The sequence below is a fragment of the Gymnoscopelus microlampas genome (genome assembly GCF_963454915.1).
Source record: "Gymnoscopelus microlampas genome assembly, chromosome: 21".
Taxonomy (NCBI): domain Eukaryota; kingdom Metazoa; phylum Chordata; class Actinopteri; order Myctophiformes; family Myctophidae; genus Gymnoscopelus; species Gymnoscopelus microlampas.
In genome coordinates, this window is record NC_139958.1 from 1958682 (window position 1) to 1983074 (window position 24393).

The 24393-nt window shown below is 42.3% G+C and overlaps 1 protein-coding gene across 1 annotated transcript in view; it reads right to left on the reverse strand.

Moving 5' to 3' along the window:
* The window catches only part of wdr45 (WD repeat domain 45), a 71039-nt gene that overhangs the window by 15954 nt on the left and 30692 nt on the right, over nucleotides 1–24393 (reverse strand). The window contains exon 8 of the mRNA XM_084046121.1: nucleotides 764–972. Within this exon, the coding sequence (XP_083902247.1) occupies nucleotides 764–972 (209 nt within the window). The remainder of the gene's footprint in view (nucleotides 1–763; nucleotides 973–24393) is intronic.

Consider the following 24393-nt stretch of genomic DNA (forward strand, 5'->3'; position numbering starts at 1 on the left):
TCTACTTTTATACTTAAAGTACAATGTGAGTACTTCTTCTACTTTTATACTTAAAGTACAATGTGAGTACTTCTTCTACTTTTATACTTAAAGTACAATGTGAGTACTTCTTCTACTTTTATACTTAAAGTACAATGTGAGTACTTCTTCTACTTTTATACTTAAAGTACAATGTGAGTACTTCTTCTACTTTTATACTTAAAGTACAATGTGAGTACTTCTTCCACCACGGACCAGTACAGGGTAGCTGGGTCATTCATAGATATATGTACCAGTAGAGGGTAGCTGGGTCATTCATAGGTATATGTACCAGTAGAGGGTAGCTGGGTCATTCATAGATATATGTACCAGTAGAGGGTAGCTGGGTCATTCATAGGTATATGTACCAGTACAGGGTAGCTGGGTCATTCATAGATATATGTACCAGTAGAGGGTAGCTGGGTCATTCATAGGTAATAGGTATATGTACCAGTAGAGGGTAGCTGGGTCATTCATAGATATATGTACCAGTAGAGGGTAGCTGGGTCATTCATAGGTAATAGGTATATGTACCAGTAGAGGGTAGCTGGGTCATTCATAGGTAATAGGTATATGTACCAGTAGAGGGTAGCTGGGTCATTCATAGATATATGTACCAGTAGAGGGTAGCTGGGTCATTCATAGGTAATAGGTATATGTACCAGTAGAGGGTAGCTGGGTCATTCATAGGTAATAGGTATATGTACCAGTAGAGGGTAGCTGGGTCATTCATAGATATATGTACCAGTAGAGGGTAGCTGGGTCGGTTCCTCTCCGCAGCTCCACCAGCTTGTCTCGGGTGGTGGTATCAAACAGGCGGATGAGGGTTCCCTTGCGGGAGGCCGAGGCCGCTACGCTGCCGGGCTGGTTCAGGGCCACGCAGGCGATCTCACTCTGGTGGGCGTTGATGGTGAACGGGGCGGAGGACGTGCCGGGCTTGGTGTTGGACAGATCCTAAAAAAAAAAAAAACGGTGTGTCATTTTAAGATTTCTTTTGCCGATTCAAAAACAGCAGACATACAAAGCTCATGGACTAGAGGTTTAAGAGTCAGAGAATTAATGAAGCCGAGAGTCTGAGTGATCACTGATGGGCAGGGACGTGCACAGATAGACTCTAGGTGGCGCTAGAGCACCTGCCCTTTGCCCTCTTGACCAGAAGTGCCCTTTTTTTTTTTCAGTTTACAGCAGGGGTCTTCGATAGGGAGTCCGGGACCCCTAGGGGGTCCTCAGAGTTACTACAGGGGGTCCGCCAAATCTTTATGTGATATGATTTTTCTTTTTACCAGTGTTTCCCCTATATGCATTAAGCAGTGGCGGGCCGCCGCGCCTTAAATCCGACCGCCATGTATGATTTTTTCTGTAAAAAAATAAAAAATAAAAATACTTTTTCTGCCTTTAGTTACTGATGGAAAATGGCTCCGACCATCATATCATGTCTTCATAAACTAAAACAGCAATTTACGCATTACGCTATGGACGCTCCATATCTTAACACAAGGGAGAGGGAGAGGGAAGGGGGCGGGGCGGCTCCTCTGACACTGATCTCCCTGCAAGCCGAGAACGCGGCTGCTTTGAGCATTATTTTTCTTACTATACTTTTTTCTTAGATTCCAAATCAACTGTAAATCGTTTTTTGGTAATAAATAAAACCAAATAAAATATGAGTGGTCTAGGACTAGGTTCAATGGAACTGGGAGTTGTGTATTTATGATACAGATTGCACGTCATCTCGCCTGACTCGCCATCATAATATTCAGGTCAATTAACTTTGCATCTCAGTATTAAAACAAGCACCGTGTAAATGTCAAGTTAATGAAGCAAACCAACGCTGATCAGGATTAGGAATTCCATTTGCCAACGAGGGGAAAAGTGTCCTGTGGCTGTGATTTCACTCAATAGACTGCTTCATCGATCGCGTCCCAAAAATAAACTGATCTACAAGCTATCATCGCGTCGCAGTTCAATGTGTGGATACCTTGTAGATTTGTTTAGCAACACTGGTGTACGATGAAGTATAAATCAAAGGGAGGGACTACCTCCCTCCTTCTTTGGTGTTTCGTCCAGGTTTCGCTCACACAAACCTATGCTTACCACGCCCACCTGGGCGAAACACCAGAGAGAATCGGGTGACGTTACGTTGATTTGACTGGAGGCGGTGCGCACACCGTGCTCCTTCACCTGTCAATCACTAAATCCACACAGCTGAGACAAATTGCACTAATTTGGACCAAGAAGGCAAAAGACCGTCCGTCAGAAGAGACAACGACGACAACAAAGCGTAAATGTAAGTTATTTTGTCATTGAAATGTCATTACATCTATGCAAATTAACACTGATAATACAACAATGTGGTAGCCTAATGCAATTTAATTACATTTAATTAAGGACTAATTAATGAGCATTAGCTAGCTGCTAGCTTACAGCATTTGGATGTAAATGGTGAGGCTCACACAAACTAATAGCTTGTTTGTCAAATTATGTTTTCATTTTCAGATGAAAAGTTTAAAAGACTGGGTGATCAAAAAAAGAAAGCATGATGAGGAGGAGGTAAGTTGGGGTTTTGAAAGTTGATTTTAACCTTTTTGTAGTAGGTTTTACAGCAGGGGCCTTCAACGTTTTCAGGCCAGGGACCCCCAAACTATTCAAAATATACCGAATCATGATTTATCTTAAATGTGGAAAATGTTTTAAAAATATTGAAAGACAAATACTTTAAGTAAAAATGAAAAATATATAATGTGTGTGTGTGTGTGTGTGTGTGTGTGTGTGTGTGTGTGTGTCATTTCTTTTTTTTTTTTTATTGTCTAATCAATAAAGCAACAATTTTGGACCCCTGTTGAAGAGCTGTTTTACAGGTTGCTAAATTTGACTCCATCTCCTTCTAGACAAGACAGGTGGTGGACCAGGGAAGCCCAGGAGTGAGTGGAGGCCAGAGCAGAGGAAGTGAAGGAGATGCAGGACAGGAGCAGGGAGGAGGAGAAGAGGAGCAAAGTGTTATTGCTGCTATAGCAGGTACACCAGCTATAGCTGGAGGAACAAAACACAGGCTGTCTGGTTTTGACCCGGGGTGGATTGAGGAGCCAAGATTCAAGCCTTGGCTTTACTATACTCCAGACCAGGGGTTCCCAAAGTAGGGGTCGCGACCCCACTTGGGGTCGCGGGAGACTGACGTGGGGTCGCGAAATTATTTTGGGTCATTAAAAAAAAAAAAAAAAAAAAAAAGTTTTTTTTTTTTTTACTTTAAATTCAACAGAATGGATGAAATACCATCTAAAATGATCACAAATGGTACATTTTACCATTTTAACACATTACAAATGCACACCGAACGTGCAAGTTTATGTGCATAAATGACCTCCAGGTTTAGGTGGGGTCGCGAGTCAATTTCCGCCTTATTTTGGGGTCGCGGGCTGAACAGTTTGGGAACCCATGCTCCAGACCATGGTGAGTACCTCATAACACTCCAGTTTATTGTTAATCTCTCAGATGTTTTAACAATCATGTTCATCACTGAGGATTAGTGATATTGCTTGGTCAAAACAAAGTTTTTGTTTTTTGTGAATAACACAAAAATAATCTTGTCCCCATAGGAATGTACTGCCGCTTGTGCCGTCAACACAAACGAGCACCTAAACAAGGGCTGTCCACACGGCCATTCATTGAGAGTGGGTGCCAGATATTCAGAAGGGACTATTTAGAAAGGCATGCTACTACTCAACACCACAAGGACAGTGTGAAGGCACACGCCTCACTGATTCAAGGTAAAAGTCACTACGCTTATTTTGAAGGAAAAAAAATCATCCCACATTCATTTTTTTTTAAATTGAATTCACCCCTTTTAACCTCTGAACAGGATCCTCAGTGCTTGTTGCATTTGATCCAGTTATCATCCTGGAACATGAGGCTGTGATTGGTGGCTTCAAATGCCTCTACCACCTCACACAAAAAGAACAGGCTCATCACACTAATTATGCTGACCTCCTGGAGCTTGCTGAACTTCTTGGCTGCCAGTATTTTGAAAAGTTAAAGGTAAAAGTTGATGATTGCCTTCCTTTAATCAACATCATGACCAAGTTTGTAATATTTAATCTAAGCTCATTTGGTCTCTTTAAGATTGGGAAGAGAACCAATTATACATCACACCGAATTGTGGATGAGATGCTGGAGATCCTGGGCACTGTTGTTGAGGAGCCAATCCTCAAAGACATCTGTAGCTCTGTGGCAATTGGTCTGGAAGTGGATGAGACCACTGATGTGTCTGTTAAGAAACAGCTTGATATACACATCAGGTAAAATGTTATTCCAGAGATGCTCGTAGGCCTGCGTCCTGCGTCGCTGACGCACCATATTGCGAAAGGACGCATTCATGACAACTCTAGTGCGTCCATGGGACGCAGCTCCGATTAGCTCCGATAATATATAATATTTGTCAGCTGTGATCTACATGGACTCTCTCGGTTAGGCACCGTTGGTGGAGAAGTATAACTCTCCGGTTAGACACCGTTGTACTGGAGAAGTATAACACGGCGTTGTGTGGCAGAAGCAGCAGCACAGCCCCTCGCTGTTAGTCTACGCTACACACACAGAGAGAGAGAGAGAGACGGCATGAGGACCTGCTCTTAAACGTGTTAAAACGTCTTGGATAGACCACTGTCTGGAATAATAACTGATCATCATACATACAGGTCTACTACTAATCTTTGTTGCTGTTGTCATCTTAAATTGACCAGCCAAAGTAAAATCCCCGATTTTAGAGTGTTCTCCCACTTGCTTGGAGATCAGAGTGAGTGGTGGATTAACGCATGTTGCCAATCAGCTGTGTAACATTAGCAGGTTAACGATGGCTCGTTGATCCTATGCATTTGACCCTGATTTGACCACAAAGGCAAACAAAAGCACTAATTAATGGCAGCTGTAAGTAACCGGTTGTCTATCGTCTGTGTCTTGTGTATGTTTAATAGGCAACTGGATGTTTTCTGTAGCTTAGAGATATCATAACAATTAATTCCCTGAAGAGGGTAGACCCTCTCCCTCATGCTAAACTTAAAGTGACTTATAAGGTTCCACTTCTCCTCAAAAAGACAACTTTATTTTCCTTTCTCAATGACAAGCCTAATAGTATTATTGCATGTTGACTATGTGCAATAACTGCAAGCCAATGTTCATAGGCATTGTCAGTATTTGTCTTCATTATTTCTTGAATTCCTATTTCTTTATTTGCCAATACTTCCACTGTAAGCCAGTGTTTTCAGTCTACACAATAAATAGTAAAAATAAATTCTACATTCATAAATAATACAAAATAAAATAATAATAATGATTAAAAGGTTCTATGATTAAATGTATTCTATTGGTCAAAGGTATGTTAAATCCACCTGTTGCCCACTACTAGTATTTCTTACCATAAGGTGTGCTAATACTACAGAATCATATACATTTGAAAAAATATATTTATGATTTTTTAATATATGTATATATATCGGTATCGGTCTTGAAAAGCAGGAACGGGTCGCACTGATCTAGATCTGCTATTTTCACAATATGTATCTGTGGAACTGAATCAAACTAAATTAAGTGCCTCAACTCCTAATTCCTCAGGGTGGGGGGTCCCCAGTTAAAATATGATTCTTTTGGGGGGTCGCTGCCTGAAAAGGTTGAGATCCACTGCATCAGGATATAATGTACACAGTCACACACGCATAGAAGATATGGAGATTGGAGATCAAAGAAAACGATAGGGGGGGGGACGTGTAATTGGGGACCCATAAAATGTCCCTGGGACCCATCTAAAAGACCACCCTTGCATCCCAGGACCCATTACATTGAAAACCTAGCAACATCACTGTATTCAGAGACTGGCAACAATTATCTAATATAATTAAAATGATTTTGAATACATGATCTTGTGTTTAATATATTCTCTCTGTTCGTCAGATACATGGATAAGGAGGGGATGCTTTACAGCCAGTTTTTGGACCTGGTGTCAGTCAGTGACGGCAGAGCTGACACCATTGTCCACGCCATAAGAGAGGTCCTGACCAAAAAGAATATTCCCACCCATAAGATCTACGGCCTGGGGACAGATGGAGCAGCAGTCATGACTGGTATGAACTACCCCCCCCCCCCTTTTTACTGCTTAAAAACAAAATCATTAATATAAAACATCTGTTTTTGTTGTTGAACAGGGAGATTGAATGGGGTAGCTAAGCAGCTACAGGACACCTTCCCATGGTTAGTGCCAGTTGCCTGTTCTGCACACCGCCTCGCCCTGTGCTGCAAAGATGCATCCTCAGGAGTGGCTTATATGAACTCCTTCAGGGACCTCCTACAGCAGCTACACCTGTATTTCAGGAACAGTGCTAACCGCACAGCTGTACTCCAGGCTGCAGCAGAGTGCTTGGGCCTGGATAACCTGAAAGTGAAGGTAATTGTATAAAGGGGAAAATATTTATTATATTCCATGGTATATTTGAGGCACCAAACTGATATGATTGACTAAATGTGCTTTGATATCAGAATGTTAGTTTTGATGCAGTTTAACTAAGTTCTTATGTTCTAAATATTTCAAGGAAGTGAAGGACACACGCTGGCTGTCACAAGCCATGGCAATTTCCAACCTGCAGCGGAACCTGAGTGCTGTCCTGGCGGCCTTGGCTGAGGAGACTGAGCTAAAAAAATGTGCTACAGCCAAGGGGCTGTACGGCTTTCTGGCCACCTACCGCTTTGTGGCGTCAGTTTATCTGCAAGCAGATGTGCTGCCACATCTCAGCAGGTTGTCAAAGGTGTTCCAGAAAGAGAATGTGAACTTCCTAGCTGTGAAAGTTCAGGTAACTTCCAATATATTATATTTTGAGACACCAGTGACCATTCAATGCTCATACTGATCCGATGCTTTTAGTTTGTTTTCCCCTATCTCTTTCTTTTTGTTATTAGGTTCCTGTGACGATGGCTTGCCTCAGAGCTATTAAGGATGCTGGAGACCGTCAGCCACCTGGGTCTTTCTTATCGAGGTTTCACAGAGACCTGGACAACCCTGAAGGACTTGGGGCGTACAACATTGTCCATGAGGAGGAGAGGAACAAGAGAGGAAGTCGGGGCCAGGGACTGACAAGGGATGAGCTCTGGGCACGGTTCAGAAGCCAGGTATGTTTGTTTTTGGTGCTTATTAAGTTTGTATAATATGGACAAAGTTTCAGCTCATTAATCTGTTGTTGCTATCTGTTGTTAGGTGATGGATCCCTATATAGATGGCCTGCTGGAGACCTTGGCGAGGAGGTTCGAGAACCTGGACCTATTAGGGGCCTTCCATATATTCAGACCTCAGTCTGTGACTGCATCAGCTGCAGATGAAGTTGTGAAAAATGTACAGCTCCTTTCTGGAAAATTCTTCCCACAGACTGACAGTGATGTGGTGCTGCAGGACTGGTATGCTTTTAAGCAGCAGATCACTGTTGGGGCATTCAAGGTAATCATTACATTTCTGTGAGTACTATTCCTTTCTAGAAGTTCTCTAGCCTAGATTAATGTGTTGAATATGTTTTTCAGGACATGGATCAGCAGCAGCTGATGCAGGCCATGGCATCTGCGGTGGGTGAATGGGGGCAGCTCTACCCATCACTCAGCAAACTGGCTGCCATCGGTCTTACCATCCCAGTTTCCAGTGTCAACTGTGAAAGAGATTTCTCAACATTGAACAGGGTAGGATATATTTGAGCAAGTAAAGTAATTATTTGACTATTTAACTCTCACCCCCATGAAACCCACATCCACTCATCTTGATTGATTATTTGTATTCACAGGTAAAGACTGACCTCAGAAACCGGCTACAAGGGGAACACCTTGCCACCTGTCTGCGCTTGAGCATCAATGGACCTCCAACAAGAAAGTTTGACTTTCAGAAAGCATTAGAGCTATTTTTTGTAAAAGAACGAAAGATCAAATGCTCTCAGGCAGAATGCCACCTGTGCCATCACTAGATGTTGATGTTCGATTTGCAATTTTCAAAGAAGTTGGGGAAGAGTTGACTAAAGTAGGGATGCCAAGCAGGGTGAAAATGGTTAATTGGCTCTTAAACACTACCATGAAGTGCCTGTGTGTGTTCCAGTTACATCCACATTGTGACTACTGTCGTTTGCGTTGATGCCAATCAACTCCGAATGGGAGTTTCTCGACAGGCAAGTGATTGTTTTCTGCTCTGAATATATTTTTTATAACCGAGTATTTCTTCATTGTGGTATTGATACTTTTGCTTTGTAAGAAGTGTGAGTACTTCTTCCACCACTGTCTTTTATGTACGACAGAGTTTGTCTATACTTTGGTCTAATAAAAGTATATTTTCCTAACTCTGGAGACTATTCATATGTCAACTATACTATTGTTCATGCTCATTACTGTGCACATGTACTCTAAGTCTTCGTGTTTGAGCACAAATATGCATTTTGAGAAGTCAAAAATTTTCGGCGTGTGCGCAAAACGCCACAGATTTTCGCCGTGCGCGAATCCTCCCCCCCACACCTTCAGCTTCTGGCTAGGGGAAACATAACCGCTTTTTGGCAAAGAGGTATAGGTGTAGAGGGGAAAAAAAGAGCAGACCAAGTCAACAAAAAAAAAAGTATAATTTACTTGAGCACCTGCCCCTCAAAATGTCTGTGCACTCCACTGACTGGTGGAGGTGGGGTAAGGAGCCTAAATAACGGCCAGAGCTCTGCTCAACAGTCTGTGGCAGGTTTGGAGGCCAGTGGAGGGATCCTGTGCTCGGGGAACCCGGCTGAACTTCGGAGGCTTTGTCATTTCATACTGCTGTGTTCTGGAATCCATGCTCTGCCTGAAGCACTGACACAACCCAGGGGTCCCTGGGGGGGGGGGTCCCAGGGGGTCCCCAGATACATGATGGATAGTTAGGAACCAAATGGACCCTTGTGTGGTTGTAACTCTGAGAGTGTGGGAACATTTTTTTTTTTACCAAATGGGCCAAAGTCCAGCCTGATACCGGAGAGGAACGTGAGAGTGAATCCACGTCATCAGTCTGGACAATGCCAGGCTAGTGGCTCAGAGCCTCTGCCTGATGACCAAAAGCCTAATATCTCCCTTTAAAAGGGAAAGTTCACCCCAAAAATGACTTATTTTCAATCAATTATTGAAACACATATAATTAATGGAGTTTAAGCCAATCATTTGATGACCATACTGAGTCTCCTATTGACCGATGACCCGGTCATCAAATGATTGGCTCAGTGATGTGACAAAAACTAAAGACATCTCCATGAATTCACGGCATCATGGGGCGTGTAATTGATAGAAAATAAGTCATTTTTTTGTGGTGAACTACTCCTTTAACCCATTGAGGCCTGAGTTTCCGATTCTGCAAAATGTCTTCTAAATCATAACACAAAAAAAACCTATGTTTCTATATCAGTGGTGCTCAGACTTTTTCATGTCAAGGACCCCCAAAATGATATGAATTTGGCCGTGGACCCCCATTTCAAAATATTTTGTTCCAGGGACCCCCCAGAAGCAAAGATTTGAGATAATGTTTGCTTTAAAAGATATATATATATATTCAAAGATTTTCACACATTTTCACGATTTTTAGCTCAAATGAAAAAGTGACACAGATGCGTTCCAGGTCTTAATGGGTTAAGCTAGTGCATAAGATGTTGGCTTTCCACACGGGAGACCCCGGGGGTTCGATTCCCGGGCGTTACACCAGCTTCAAGTTCATTCTTTGTCAGCATGAAGCCTGTGAAAACAACGGTAGTCTGGAAGAGACGCGGGAGTCTGAAATCTCTGTCTAGTGACCATTCATAAACACAACCTCAATACCTCCGACATAACTATATCCAGGTATTCATTTAATACCTGGATATTCTAAAAACGCCTTCTAAATTCTGACCTAGGTTTTCTGAAACACTTCAGATATTTATTCTAACATTTAAAAAATAATGATGTTTCAATATACGGAGTGTGTACACATGTGTGTACACATGGATATACGGAGAGTGTACACATGGAACCAAATGGACCCGTAAGGGTCCATTTGGTTCCATGTGTACACTCTCAGAGTTACAGACCTGTAAGGGTCCATTTGGTTCCATGTGTACACTCTCAGAGTTACAGACCCGTAAGGGTCCATTTGGTTCCTAACTATCCATCATGTATCTGGGGACCCCCTGGAACCCCCCCAGGGACCCCTGGTTGTGTCAGTGCTTCAGACAGAGCATGGCTTCCAGAACACAGCAGTATGAAATGACATTCGGTCTGGAAAGTGTTTTATTTATGGCATGTATTTGTACGGTTGGAGGAGCCCAGCAGAACCAAACTGATGTCTGATGTTCTGGTGGAGTATGTATGCATCAGGGCTTAAAGGCATAGTTCACCCAAATAATTACACATGTTTCTATCTATTAGTCGGTTACATGTCGGCTTTCCGACATGGCGCCTTTCCGACATGTCGGCAATTCGACATGTCGCCATTTAGACATGTCGCCATTTCGACATATTCTAACTGTCGGAGTGGAGGTACTTTCCATAGTTTTCAAACGACCCACCATTCCGACTTGACTTTGGCCAAGGGTGAGACCGCCGTTGGGGCCGTTAGCAGCGAAGTTGGGACCTCCATCCACTCTGCGCCATATACCGAGGTGTTCCTCGGCACGAGTGATGCGCGGGCTGACCCGTAGCCCACGGTTTGGAACGCGGGGCGAGCGGGAGAGTCAAGAGATCAGAGGAAATTATCGTGGGGCGGGATGGGGCGGGATGGTGCGGGCTGCGCAAACACGCAAAAAAATAAAGAAAAGAAAAAGCATTTGATACCTTCTCTCTCTCCCATTGTTATCTCACTCTCCTATCTCCTGCTCTCCCGTTCTTTCCTCCTGGCTGGAATCATCTAGGCTTATGTTAAAGGTGTTGCTTATTTGAACAATGATGCACAGCTGCCTCTAATGTAGCCTAATGATATATCCCCACTGCAACTTTAGTTTATATTGGAGTGTCCCTTGTAGTGCTGTTGTAGTAGGACTGGACACACTCACTGTATCTATCTAGTTGTCATTTAGGGTGCGTTCGGAAATACAGCACTGAGCGCACTGGCCAATACAAACTAATAGGCGAGTGCGCTCCGGTGCGCAATTTCCGAACACACCCTTAATGTTCTCTCATGTATAGCCTATGAAAGGGCAGGAAAAAAATATGAATTGTCTGAGCTAAACCGAACCTGTATGTTGCTGAATGGTTCTGTTCGCTCCGTTTCTCTCTCTCTCTCGTTCTCGCTCTCTCATTGATATAATTGCCCGGTATAGGAAGTTTAGCCTAGGATATGTATTTATTTGGTTATTTTATTGTTTTGAGGTGTACTCCTGAGTCTCCTCCATCAGCTGTCATTGAGTATAGAAAGATAAAAAATCATCACGGAACGACAAGCAGGAGAGGGGACAATCCGTTGTCATTTTGTTGTAGATTTAAAAGCAGCCTATTAGACTATATTGACTGTATATGTGTTGGATTTTACCTGCAATGCTCCTGAGAGGGTTATGGCGTGAGTAACAACAGACTTTAACATTAGACTATGAATGAAATGCTGCCAGATGTATTATAAATTGTTAGAAAACGGCCCATAACACTCCCTCCCTCGCTCCATTACGCATGGTGCACTGTGCGCGCCCTTTCTCTCCATTGAGTTTTATGAATCCATTACAATCAATATTGCAGCGGTTGCAATAATATAACATTCCAAATAATCAGTAACATGTAGGCTGTAGCCATGTCTGTCAAATAATCTTTTATTTCAAGGCAATACAAAGCTATATGCCTACAGTAGGCCTATGATACCAACGTTGGGTCCGGTGTATGTTATGATGCCTCCTCTTGCCTCAGTTCCCCGACCCCATGTCATTTCTCAAGCGATTGCTCTAATTCAGGGGTCTTCAACAGGGGGGTCCGGGACCCCTAGGGGTCCTCAGAGCTACTATAGGGGGTCCGCCAAATCTTTGTGTGATATGATTTTGTTTTCTTACATGAACCCTAGAATTCCTTTTCTGAGGGGGAACATTAGCCGAAAATAGCAGATCTACAAGCTCTGGAGTTTGTAGATCTGCTGCCATTTGTGTCTTACAGTGAAAAAAAACTTTAATCTGAAACGCAATTTCATACAATATATGTTAGGGGGTCCCTACTTCATCTCTCTCTCAGCTAGGGGGTCCTTGGCCTGAAAACGTTGAAGACCCCTGCTCTAATTCAAATTTGTATTTATTCTGTGAACTATTTTCCTGTATGATATGACCCTACAGTCCAAACGGGACGCCTCCCCAAGTAACTCTCCCCTATGCATTGTACAATATTCAGCCCTTGGTATTTGGTAAGGAGTTTGAACGCACAATAAAATAACATTGGTATATCCTCATATAGCGACCCAAAATTGGCCACTACTTTCAAGGACATGCCCAGAGTTGCCTACAAACATCCTCCTAATATAAGACAAACAGTTTTCAAATCAGATCTCATCCCTAAAATGCCAGAATCATATTTTTTTGACTCAAATACCCGAAGGCAATTACAGATGTGCCCGTTGCGCACAATGTAATTTCACCGAAAAGAGCTACACTTTTACGCACCCTCTAACGGGGAAACGTTTTTATATCAAGGGCACTATATCATGCACAACCAAAAATGCATTTCCGAACACAGAAGCAGCATTCGCAACCAAGATCCAAAGAGCCCAGTTGCAATGCACTTCATGTCCGCTAAGCACAATGTGATAACTCTCAGATATCATGGTATTGAACATGTTAAATGCCCTAGACGAGGAGATCTTGATAGATTGCTGCTACAGCAGCAATCTATAAATTTTACAATCGATTTTACAATATAAATTGCGGTCCAAGTGATAGAAATGCAATTAAATGGGGGTCTGTAGCCCTAATGCATGTCTGTTATGATTATGAAGGGTATTAAGAGGCTGAGTGTAGGTTAGGTTTCTCTCCTGTGTCGGTGTGTGTGTGTGTGTGTGTGTGTGCGTGTGTGTGTGTGTGTGGGGAGAGTGTCGGGTGTGATTGGATGATTGTAGGAGAAGGGCGTGCCAGCAGCAGACGCATCCGTTCCTGATTGGTGGCCAGAGGGAGGCTTCAACTTTAAAAGGCTGTCAGCGGGCCGGTGACAACGAACCCGCTCCTTTTCGACTTCCAACCCGTCCGTCCTTCCTCTGTGTTCTGTAGTAGTAGCCATTTTGTGCATGTGAAGCCAAACAGATATGTAGTACTTGATCTCTGCAAACACTTGATCTAAACTATAGATCTAGATGCTTACAGCTCGATCCTAACTCGGCCTTGGCCGATTACTGTCATCATCTTGTGATCTATTGTTCTCAGCTAAGAAGCGGGGGGGGGGGACTATTATTATTTGTTTGAGCTTTGTTTTGAGCTTTTTTTTGGGAGGTCAGTATCTATTTTGCTTTCTTTCGTGGGTAGGTAAGAGGTTTGTGTTCTAGTTTTGTTTTGTTGTAACTGTTCCTCCGCCCCTGGCTAGTTTTGTAAACCACTTTAGAGAATAAAAAGAAAAGATCGAAAAAGCAAACTGTTTGGACGGCGGTTCTTGGGAGTTGGGAAGGGCGGTCTTCCACACCATATGTTATGTCTCGGTTCCCCTAAGCCGGGGCGTAACAATGTCAAACTGGGGGTCCTTGAAATAAAATGGTTGAGAATCACTGCTAGAGCCGTAAAAAATCTTCTCTTATGGGGGTCCCTGGCATATCGTTTGAAATGGGGGTCCGCTGCAGAGCAAAATACTTAAAAGGATAAAGACTGTTGACTGTTTTCCCTGTGTTGACAGGATTTGAACAGTATGTCAAGGATGCGACTAGGAAAAATAACATTCTGGACAAGTGTTATGTGAACATTCCAAATGCATATGTTGCCAAGGTAGGCCCGCCTATATTGACCTCTGATCATAATGTTGTGTACATGACTCCAGTTTATAAGTCAAAACTGAAGAGAGGAAACTGGAGAAGAAAGTAGTTAGGACATGGACAAATGAACTCAAGGAACAACTAAAAGCATACCTGGACTGTACAGATTGGGACACATTTAGAGATGGTTCATTGGACGAAATAACCACAGTTACAAATGATTATATTCATTTTTGTGTACAGCTGGTTGTTCCTACAAAGGAAATTAAAATCTATCCGAACAATAAAACATATGTGACCAAGGACATAAAAGATGTAATAAATGAAAGGAAAATAGCCTTCATAAACAAAGACTTTGGTGCACTTAAATTGACAGAAAAAAAGCTAAAAACAAAAATGAGGCAAAATTGACACATAGACAGATCTAGAGGATGCGTTTAAAGCCAAAAATCACAAAAGGGCGTGGGATACTATGAAATCCATGACAGGAATGTCATCCCCAACCAAACCTATTGTGACAGATAATGAACTTGGCTTTGCCAATGACCTAAATACTGTCTTTGCCAGATTCGAATCATTAGGCTCTTCCTCTACGTGCACTGAAATACTTAAGGCTGTAACACCTGCCCCCTCAGACAGAATTATCATCACTGAAGAGGATGTCAGGAAAGTGTTTCGGTACTAACACAAGGAAAGCTAATGGGCCGGACGAGTGCAGTGCTTTTCTCCTTAAAAACTTTGCATCCGAGTTGGCTCCTGTGTGGCAACCAATATTTCAAACCTCTGTAGACACACACATAATTCCTCTGTGTTGGAAAACCTCACACATAAAACCATTACCCAAAATCCAATGTCCAAAAGAACATAAGGATTATAGACCCATAGCTCTTACTTCAGTGACCATGAAATCACTGGAAAGAATACTGTTGCAACATCTTGTGAGTATAACTAAAGACAAACTTGACCCCTGTCAGTTTGCTTATAAGACACTTCCTGTTGAGGACGGAGACACACGTTTGCGTGCGCTCCAAACAATTGAGAGAACAAACTAAGATAAACGGAGACAAACAAATCGAACTGTTATCAAATTGAAGAGCATTAAATATGACTGACGGAGGTGATAAGATATCCCTCAGAAGTGCTAAAAAAGACTCGGTTATAAACGATATGTCGGTCATGGAAGAATTGAGGAAACTCAATGAGAAAATGGATGAGACACGCTGCTCGCTGGAGAAGACATTTACAGACAAAATGGAACAAATGGGTTCCTCTCTGGAGAAACAACTTGATGGTAAAATCAACAGTCTGCGTGAGTCAATGGTCAAACTGGTAAAGCAGAGCCAAGACGACATGAGAGCAGAACTGCAAAAAAAACAAAGCGAAATTCAAGCCAATATGGATATGGAAATCGGGCACGTAATTGCAAGAATCGACCAGGTGGAAGCAAACTTTAACAAGAAAGTTAAACGTGCAGAATTCGACCCCGATGTTTCCATCGTTATCTCGGGCCTGCTGTTTGAAGATGGTGAGGATCTTATGCAGAGAGTGAACGCGCTGCTGGCCGAGGGGCTGCAGTGCGACCCGGTACCAAAGATTATCGCCGTGGAACGGCTGGTACCGAGAGGACGGGGCCCGGGGTTGATCAAGTTGGAACTTAACACAACTGGAGATAAAGTGGCAGTGCTGAGACAAAAAAGGGAGCTTAAGGACAACACGACGTTTGGCAAGGTTTATATTAGATCCGCCAAATCACACACTGAACGTCTGATCGATCTCAACTTCAGAACTCTCCTTGGCGAGATACCATCTGGAAAGGACTTCTTCATAACCGGGAATGGCCGAGTAATGAGACGGGACACTGAACGTGGACGTGAACCTGACCGCAGACGGGACACTGAACGTGGACGTGAACCTGACCGCTCTGGAGTCGTCAGGGTCGTGACGTCAGAGAAAAAAGGAGTGAATTGAGCCGCGTCTACAACGACACAGATTGTTGCCAAAAATCTCTCTCTAATCCACTGGAATGTAAACGGATGGACAGACAAGAACCGTGAGTTAAGAACTGTGATTTTAAACCACCTACGACCAGACATAATCTCATTAAATGAAACTCATTTAACAGGAGAGGCTTCTATTGACTTGGATGGGTATGTCTGGTATGGGAATAATAGAGAAAAGCATGTGAAGGCACCAAAGGGTTCAGGGGGGGTTGGTATTTGTGTTAACTGTGACTTATTAAGTTCATATAAAATTAAAGTGATCAGTAAAGAGGTGAATGGAATTCTTGGTTTACAGTTTATTAGTTTGAGTTCGCAATATTGTTTTGTTGTTTTCTTATGCTACCTCCACCCTGAGACATCCCCCTGGGGAAGAGATGCATCCGGTTTTTTTAGTCATTTACTGAGTCACATGTATTTATACTCTGATGTGGATGCCATTTATGTTTGTGGTGATGTAAATAGTAGAACTGGTAACTTAGAGGACTATGTGAGGGAAATTGATGAGGTGCCAATAAGAGTTGTCCTAGATGAGGGGGTAAATAAACACGGAGAATCATTGATAGAATTTCTTAAAGACTCCAAAATGTGTATTGTAAATGGCAGAATATGTCCACTAAATGACAACTACACCTCAGTATCTATAAAAGGAAAAGCAGTTGTAGATTATATAGTAACTCCTTATGAGTGTTTGAAAACATGCACATTATTGAAAGTGATAACTGCTAACCAAATGGTAGAATTAACTGGTTGCATGCATCTCATTGGAGAACGTAGTAAAGTGCCTGACCATTCTCTGTTGGTAATGGATTTTACAGTAGGCTATGGAACTAAGATAGATGTAGATTTAGCAAGGGAAAATGACCAACAATCTAAACCTTATAAAAGAAGTGTAAGCAGAAAACTACCAAATGATTTTTTGTGTTCTAATATGAGATGCAAAGTATTGATAGACCTAGTGGATAGACAGCAGGCTTGTTTTAACACACAGGAGATGTTAGATAGTTGGTATGGTGATCTATGTAAAATAGTCCATGATGAAATGGGAAAATACTCCCAGGACAAGCCATATACTACTAGAACAAAAAGAATTAAGCAACGCAAACCATACTGGAATAAAGAGTTGCAGGATCTGTGGTACTCTATGCACAGTTCAGAAAGATTGTTTTTAAGATGTAAAGGAGCTATAGGGGACAGGCAGCAACTGTTAGATAATTTCAGACAATGTCAGCATGCATTTGATAAGAGATACCGTTTCTTTAAACGGAGATACCAAAGAGGTCAGCTATTGTATCTGGAAGAAATCCAATCATCAAGCCCTCAGCACTTCTGGAGTGAAATTAATAAATTAGGACCAAGACGTAAAAAACTAATTCCAATGGAAGTATGGGGAGAAGGGGGAAATCTTATTAGAGAGACTTCACAAGTGTTGTCTAAATGGGAAAAAGATTTTGCCACTCTATTTGAAAATGATGCAATAGGCTTTGATGATGGATTTTGTCAGGAAATGTGTCAATTAAAAAACAACTGGGAAAAAGAAATGCAAGAAATAACATTTCAACGTAATGGGGACCTCAATAGGGAGATTTCTATGGGAGAAGTGCTAAAGGTTATTGATAAAGCTAAAACAGGAAAAGCTACAGGTATAGAAGACCTACCAAATGAAATTCTAAAATCACCTAAGCTTGCCCAAATTTTGTTTGATTTGTTTTACAATTGTTTTGAACATAGTAGAATACCATCAATATGGTTTAAGTCCATCATAAGCCCCATACCAAAATCACAGAAAAATGACCCTAGAGTTCCCCTTAACTATAGGGGAATTAGTTTGATGAGCACAGTCTATAAATTGTATTCATCTTTACTTAATGAGAGATTGATGGAACATTTGGAGAAAGAACAGCTTTTGGTAGAGGAGCAGAATGGTTTTCGCAAAGCCAGAGCCTGTATTGACCATATTTATACAGTATGTGCCATAGTAAGAAATAGATTGAAGGTAAACAAATCAACATACGCATGCTTTATTGACTTCCAAAAAGCCTTTGATTTTGTCAATAGAGACCTTCTTGCCTATAGATTGATTAAAACGGGTGTAGATGGAAAGTTTTATCAGGCAATTAGCTCACTTTATAAGGCACCACAAGCATGTGTAAAGGTAAATGATGCTTGTACCAACTGGTTCCCCACACCATCAGGAGTGAAACAGGGGGACGCTTTGTCCCCTACCCTGTTCGCTGTATATATTAATGATTTGGCTAATCAAATCAAATCATTAAATTGCGGAGTCAAATGTGGAAGTGAATATGTTAGCATTTTAATGTATGCAGATGACATTATCTTGATAGCAGAGACAGAATTTGATTTACAAAGAATGCTAACATGTGCAAGTAACTGGTGTAAAAAATGGAGACCTTTGATAAATGAAAACAAAACTGAAATCATGCATTTTAAAAACCCTGCCATGTGCACAAGTGACTTTCAATTCCAATTTGGGGGATCAAAGTTGAATTATACAAAGTTCTATAAATATCTGGGCTTTTATTTGGATGAGCATATGCATTTTATAAAAGGAACTACTCTACTGACAGAATCAGCAAATAGAGCACTAGGGGGAGTCATAGCTAAAACAAAGACCCTGAGGGGTATTGGTTTCTCTACCTACTCCAAACTATACCAGGCGTGTGTCTGTCCAGTGTTGGATTATGTAGCAGGAGTTTGGGGATTTAAGCAATATCCTAAAAGTGAGGCTGTCCACAATAGAGCAATGCGGTACTTCTTGGGAGTACACAAATTTATGCCAACCCTGGCCATCATGGGAGATATGGGGTGGGAACCCAATGAGGTACGGTGGAGTGAGCACATGGTACGTTTGTGGAATAGAATACTGGGGTTGAACACCGATAGAATTGTAAGAAAGGTCTTCGAGTGGGACATTCTGATCAAGGGCGCATGGGCTACAGACATGTATGACATTCTTTTGAGAGCAGGGTATGAAGACCATTTTTATAATAAAGAAAAAGTAGAGAGTATGGTAATAAAAGAAAATATTTTTCAACAAGTAAAGGACAGATGGGCTCTGGATATATGGAATAAACCAAAGCTTCGCACTTATTGTGAGATAAAGCATGTCTATTGTCCAGAAAATTATGTATTGTATCATTTGTCAAAAAAGAAACGAAGCCTATGTGCTCAAATCAGGGCTGGCATACTTGGTCTTCATATTGAGACGGGTAGATATGTAGGTACGATTGAGGAGGATAGATTATGTGGTTTGTGTGATCTTAATGAAATTGAAAATGAAATGCATTTTGTTTTGTATTGTCCATTCTACAACTCTATCAGGCAGAGACTTTTTAATAAGGTAGATCCTAAGTATGAATTTGTGTGGTTGGATGACTCAGAGAAACTGAAACGTCTATTTCAACGAGACATTTTTTCATTTGCTTCATTTCTTGACAAGGCCTGGTCAATGAGGAGGAGGGCCATTTACATGTAAAATGCATTGTCTTGTTTTTGTTCTTATTTTGTTCATATAATTACTGTATGTATGTTTTATTTATTTGGTATGTTATAAGGAAGGACGTACTATGAACAGGAAGGACTGTCAATGTCTTGTTTTCTTTCTGTGTAATGTGTCATATAATCCCATATGGGATGGGCCAAAATGGTGGCATGACACGAAAATAAAAATTTCATTCATTCATTCATTCATTCATTCATTCATTCATTCATTCATTCATTCATTCATATAAGAAAGGTTGCGGTACAGAGGATGCGGTTGTCACACTGGTCCACTTCATTACAAAACACCTAGATGAGTCTAATAAGAATCATGCAAGGGTGCTGTTCTTAGACTTCTCTTCAGCCTTCAATACAATACAGTCTGATATTCTGGTGTCAAAGATGGTACAGTTGGAACTGAATCCATACTTAATGGTATGCTGGTATGCTTCCTGGTATGCTTCCTTCCTTACTGGTATGCTTCCTTCCTTGGTATGCTGGTATGCTTCCTTCCTTACTAACAGAGTACAGAGGGTGAAAGTGAACAGAACCCTCTCCTCAGCATTAACCACTAATGTTGGTGCTCCCCAGGGTTGTGTAAGCTCAGCTGTACTGTTCACCCTTTATACTGACAGCTGTAGTACTGAGAAATGTCTGTCTGAATGTCGCACTGACACACCAGACCAATACATTCTAAAGTACTCTGATGATACAGTTTTGATTTCTCAATTGGATAGTTCCAGTGATCCTGGACTGCACCAACACAGAGTAAATAAGGTGGTGGAGTGGAGTGATAACAACGCTCTTATCATTAACACAAAAAAGAGAGAAGAGATTGTTTTTTTAAAAGTAATATAAAGTACGTAATATATTACTCTTGATTCCAAGTAATATGATATTATTACTTTTCAAAGGAGTAATAAGTAATAAGTAACATATTACTCTCCTAAGTAATATTGACCAACAACGAAAGCAAACATTTTTAACTCAAATCTCTGCTTCCGGGGGTCCCTGGAACAACATGTTTTGAGATGGGGGGGTCCGCGGCCAAATACATATCATTTCGGGGGCCCGTGACAATTATGAAAACGTGTGAGAACCACTGATACGCAAACATTTAGTTTGTTTTTAGAAAACTGTTTGATGTGTCATCACATCACTTGTTGTGATTTAGAAGACAATTTGTAGAATGGGCTTCAGGGGGTAAAAACGTGTGTGTGTGTGTGTGTGTGTGTGTGTGTGTGTGTGTGTGTGTGTGTGTGTGTGTGTGTGTGTGTGTGTGTGTGTGTGTGTGTGTGTGTGTGTGTGTGTGTGTGTGTGTGTGTGTGTGTGTGTGTGTGTGTGTGTGTGTGTGTGTGTGTGTGTGTGTGTGTGTGTGTGCGCGCGCGCGTGCGCGCGCGCGTGCGCGCGCGTGCGTGCGTGCGTGCGTGCGTGCGTGTGTGTTGCTCTGCGGGAGGATCTACGAGCTACCGGAGCAAGCCGACTCCGCCTTGAAACAGTGGAAACGGACTTTACGGAGTACCAACACCCTCTGTCTGATGAGCAGTGGACGGCCTTCCAGGACAGCGAGGGGGCCTTCATTCAGAGTGTTGGACTCAACACCAGACGACTGAAAGAGAGGCGCTTCGCGGCTCTTCTGAAGACCCGGAGAAATGGATACGCCTTATTACGTTACTGAATGGTGTGTTTTTTAAGAACGGTTTATATTCACAACAACGAGCCGAGGAGGAAAGCAGCTGGGCTTCTCGCGCTGCTGAAATACGCGACACGGATTCTAAGAACGTTTCCTCTCAAGGATCCACTCCCTGAGGTTCTGAGCCCACATCCACCGCCGCCCAATGGATCGAGGGGCAACTGTGGTTTTTCTGTGCGTGACAAGATACGGCCCCAGCTCAGCTCCGGTACATCTCAGGAGAGTGAGTAGGAACAAACTTGCTTTCTTGTGGCAGCACAGACGTTCTAAAGCGACCCAGATCATTTTAAATGACAGTGAATATCCTGACCCTCCTCGCTGTCCGCCCCAGTGACGTCACTATGGTGAAAACCCATTATGAAAATAAATGTCTCTCTCAGCCAAACACTGATCAGTGATCCACTCCCAAAATAGCCCGCAACCAGCACAACCTGATAACTTTCCTAACACCACCCACTTTTCACTTGATGAAGTAGAGTCTGTTCTGCACAGCCTACCAAACGACAGACAGGGCTAGTGGCATAGACGGGGTAACTTATGAAAGTCTTAAGACCGCACAGTCATGTGAAAAAATAACATCTATTTTCAATGAAAGCCTTAACCCATTAAGACCTGAGGCGATTCTTAAAAATGTTTTTTTGAAAACAATCCAAAAAAAAAAACATTTCAAGATTTTTCAAAAATAGCAGATCTACAAGCTCATAGCGCGGCACTCGGTGCCGCGCTATGAGCTTGTAGATCTGCTATTTTTGAATAGCCAAAGAAATCTAAAGTGACACAGATGCGTTCCGGGTCTTAACACATTGACCGCCAGAGGTTAATCTCATAATGTACTCACCAGTGCCAACGTTTTATTGTTGTTTTTTGTTTTTTTCACGTCCTCATAGACCCTGTTAAAATCCTTAAAATTGAGCCGTGCACTGTTTGTAAACATCGCAGACATCTGCATGCTTCTACCACTAAAGACCGCGTGTCAAACGGTGCCTCCATGTTGTAGTTAGAACGATTTATGTTAAACAGTGATCGACGAGGAGAAGAAATAAACAAGGAGAAAATTGAGTTTCAGTTTCGTCATTAGAACGAGGGCTGACGGCATCGGCAAAACCGGAATCCCTAATAAGGGCTTTCCGGTGGTGTTACAATGAAACGGTCCGTGTAGAAAATTGAAAAAAAAGTTGTTGTTTTTTTTAAAAAAAGGAAAAAGCACCACGGCCCGTAGGCTACGGGACCGGCGCTTTACAGTTGGATTTATCGCCCCGTAGGCTGCGGGCCCGGCGGGTAGACTGTTAATAGGTTAAGACCTGGTCATGTGAAAAAATAACATCTATTTTCAATGTCTGCCTGGACAATAAGAGAGTGCCCGAGTCCTGGAAAGGAGCCATGATTCACCGTATCCCCAAAAAAAGACAATGTACCTGATGATCCACCAACATGGAGGGACATTTCTCTGCTCCCCACCATCTACAAAGTGTTCATGAAATGTCTCCTGTCTCGTGTGCTTCCCTGGCTGATAGACAATGACATCTTGTCATCAAAACAGAAGACGTACATCAACAGACAAGGGATGAACGAGCATGTATTTTGTCTTATTAAAACTGGGATCGATGATTTCAAACACGAGTCTGGCAAATTCTATTCTGTCTTCCTGGACTTTCGCGATGCGTTTGGTACTCTGACCCATAATGTCATGATAAACTCCCTAGAGAAAATACAACTACCCCAGGTGTTTATCGACATTATTAAGGATGTGTATGAAACGTCACACATACAGGTAATATGTGGAAAACAACTCACAGACCCAAATTCCTCTCCAAGTAGGCATTGAAACAGGCTGCCCATGGAGTGCCATTAACTTTGTTCTTGCCACCAATGAGTGGATAAAGTGGTTGTGTGATTGTGCCCCCACCCAATGGCCCTCATTTATCAACGATAATGGGCGTACGGTGAGATCACCGCACTTTTCGGCATTTATCAATATATCCTGACGTGGGCTTTATCCTACGGTACGCTGAGATCTCACGTCTGGTCGAGACCAGTTGTGGACGTTGGCTGCACCCGTTTATTCCATTCTAGATTTGCGGAGCAGCATTGTCTGACTGTCTGAGAGGCATCTAGACACATATATCCACTCCAAAATGTATATCTACACTAATAAATAATCGCTGTGAAAATATAACATTTTATAAAGTAATTTAAACAAACTGCTTTTGCTTTAACAGTCATTCAGACAAGATTGTAGATCTGGCTACATTGAAAATATATTTTGAAAATAGCAGATCTACAAGCTCACAACGCGTCGCGATGCGACGCGTTGTGAGCTTGTAGATCTGCTATTTTCAAAATATACAGCGCTTCTGCAGGTGCAACGGCGCTGCTGTTATATTTTCATGGCCACCGGGAGATCAGACATTTAACCCATGGTTCAACACACAGTCACCAGCCTTCATTCATTAATGTTCTCTCCAGGCTATCTCTCATTAATGCGGAGCGGGACGGGACTCGCCCATCCGACGGTCCGAGCCTCACTGGGAAATGGGAATAGCCAACATGAGGGCTTTATTTTAGTGTAACTCGAACGCACACTGCTCGGTATGGGTTAAATACATTAATATACAAACGTATTCCTTGATGTGATTGGTATCATAATAAGTCATTCATGTAGGCTACAAGCCTACGTGACAACCGCTACGGTACGGATAACATGAAAAACACAGCTGAGCGGCCGTGTGTGTGTGTGTGTGTGTGCGTGTGCGTGTGTGGCGAGGCGAGCGAGGGAAGCTATTTCTTATTGGCTTTTCATGTCTTTGGTCGTATTCTGGTTTGTCTTCATGTCGTAAAATCGGGGCGTTTTGAGAATATATAAGGGCGTGTTATTTAAATGACGCTCGGTTTCAGCGTGACATTTATCAACGCTGGGACCAAGTGTACGCTGGGATCAGCTGTGTAGGATGCGTTGTTGATAAATGTGACTTCGACGTTGGTGTACGGCCGAATATATGGAAAAATATACGGCGGTTAATACGCTGCGTTGATAAATGAGGGCCAATGTGTTTTCCCCAAACCCCGTCCAGGGTTAAGCGGACGACGTACAGCTAGCATCTCGGGAAGAGAGTGTTATTAAGAATATATGCTCTCTAGAACAGACGCATTTCTAGACTGGTCCGGTTTAGAGGCCAAACACTCTAAGCGTGCTGTTCTTTACCAGAGACGTAGTGGGGGCAGCCGCTGGTATAAATCTAAGACTGACCTGAAAGAGTCCTGAGTTTACCATCAACTCAGAAGCGATT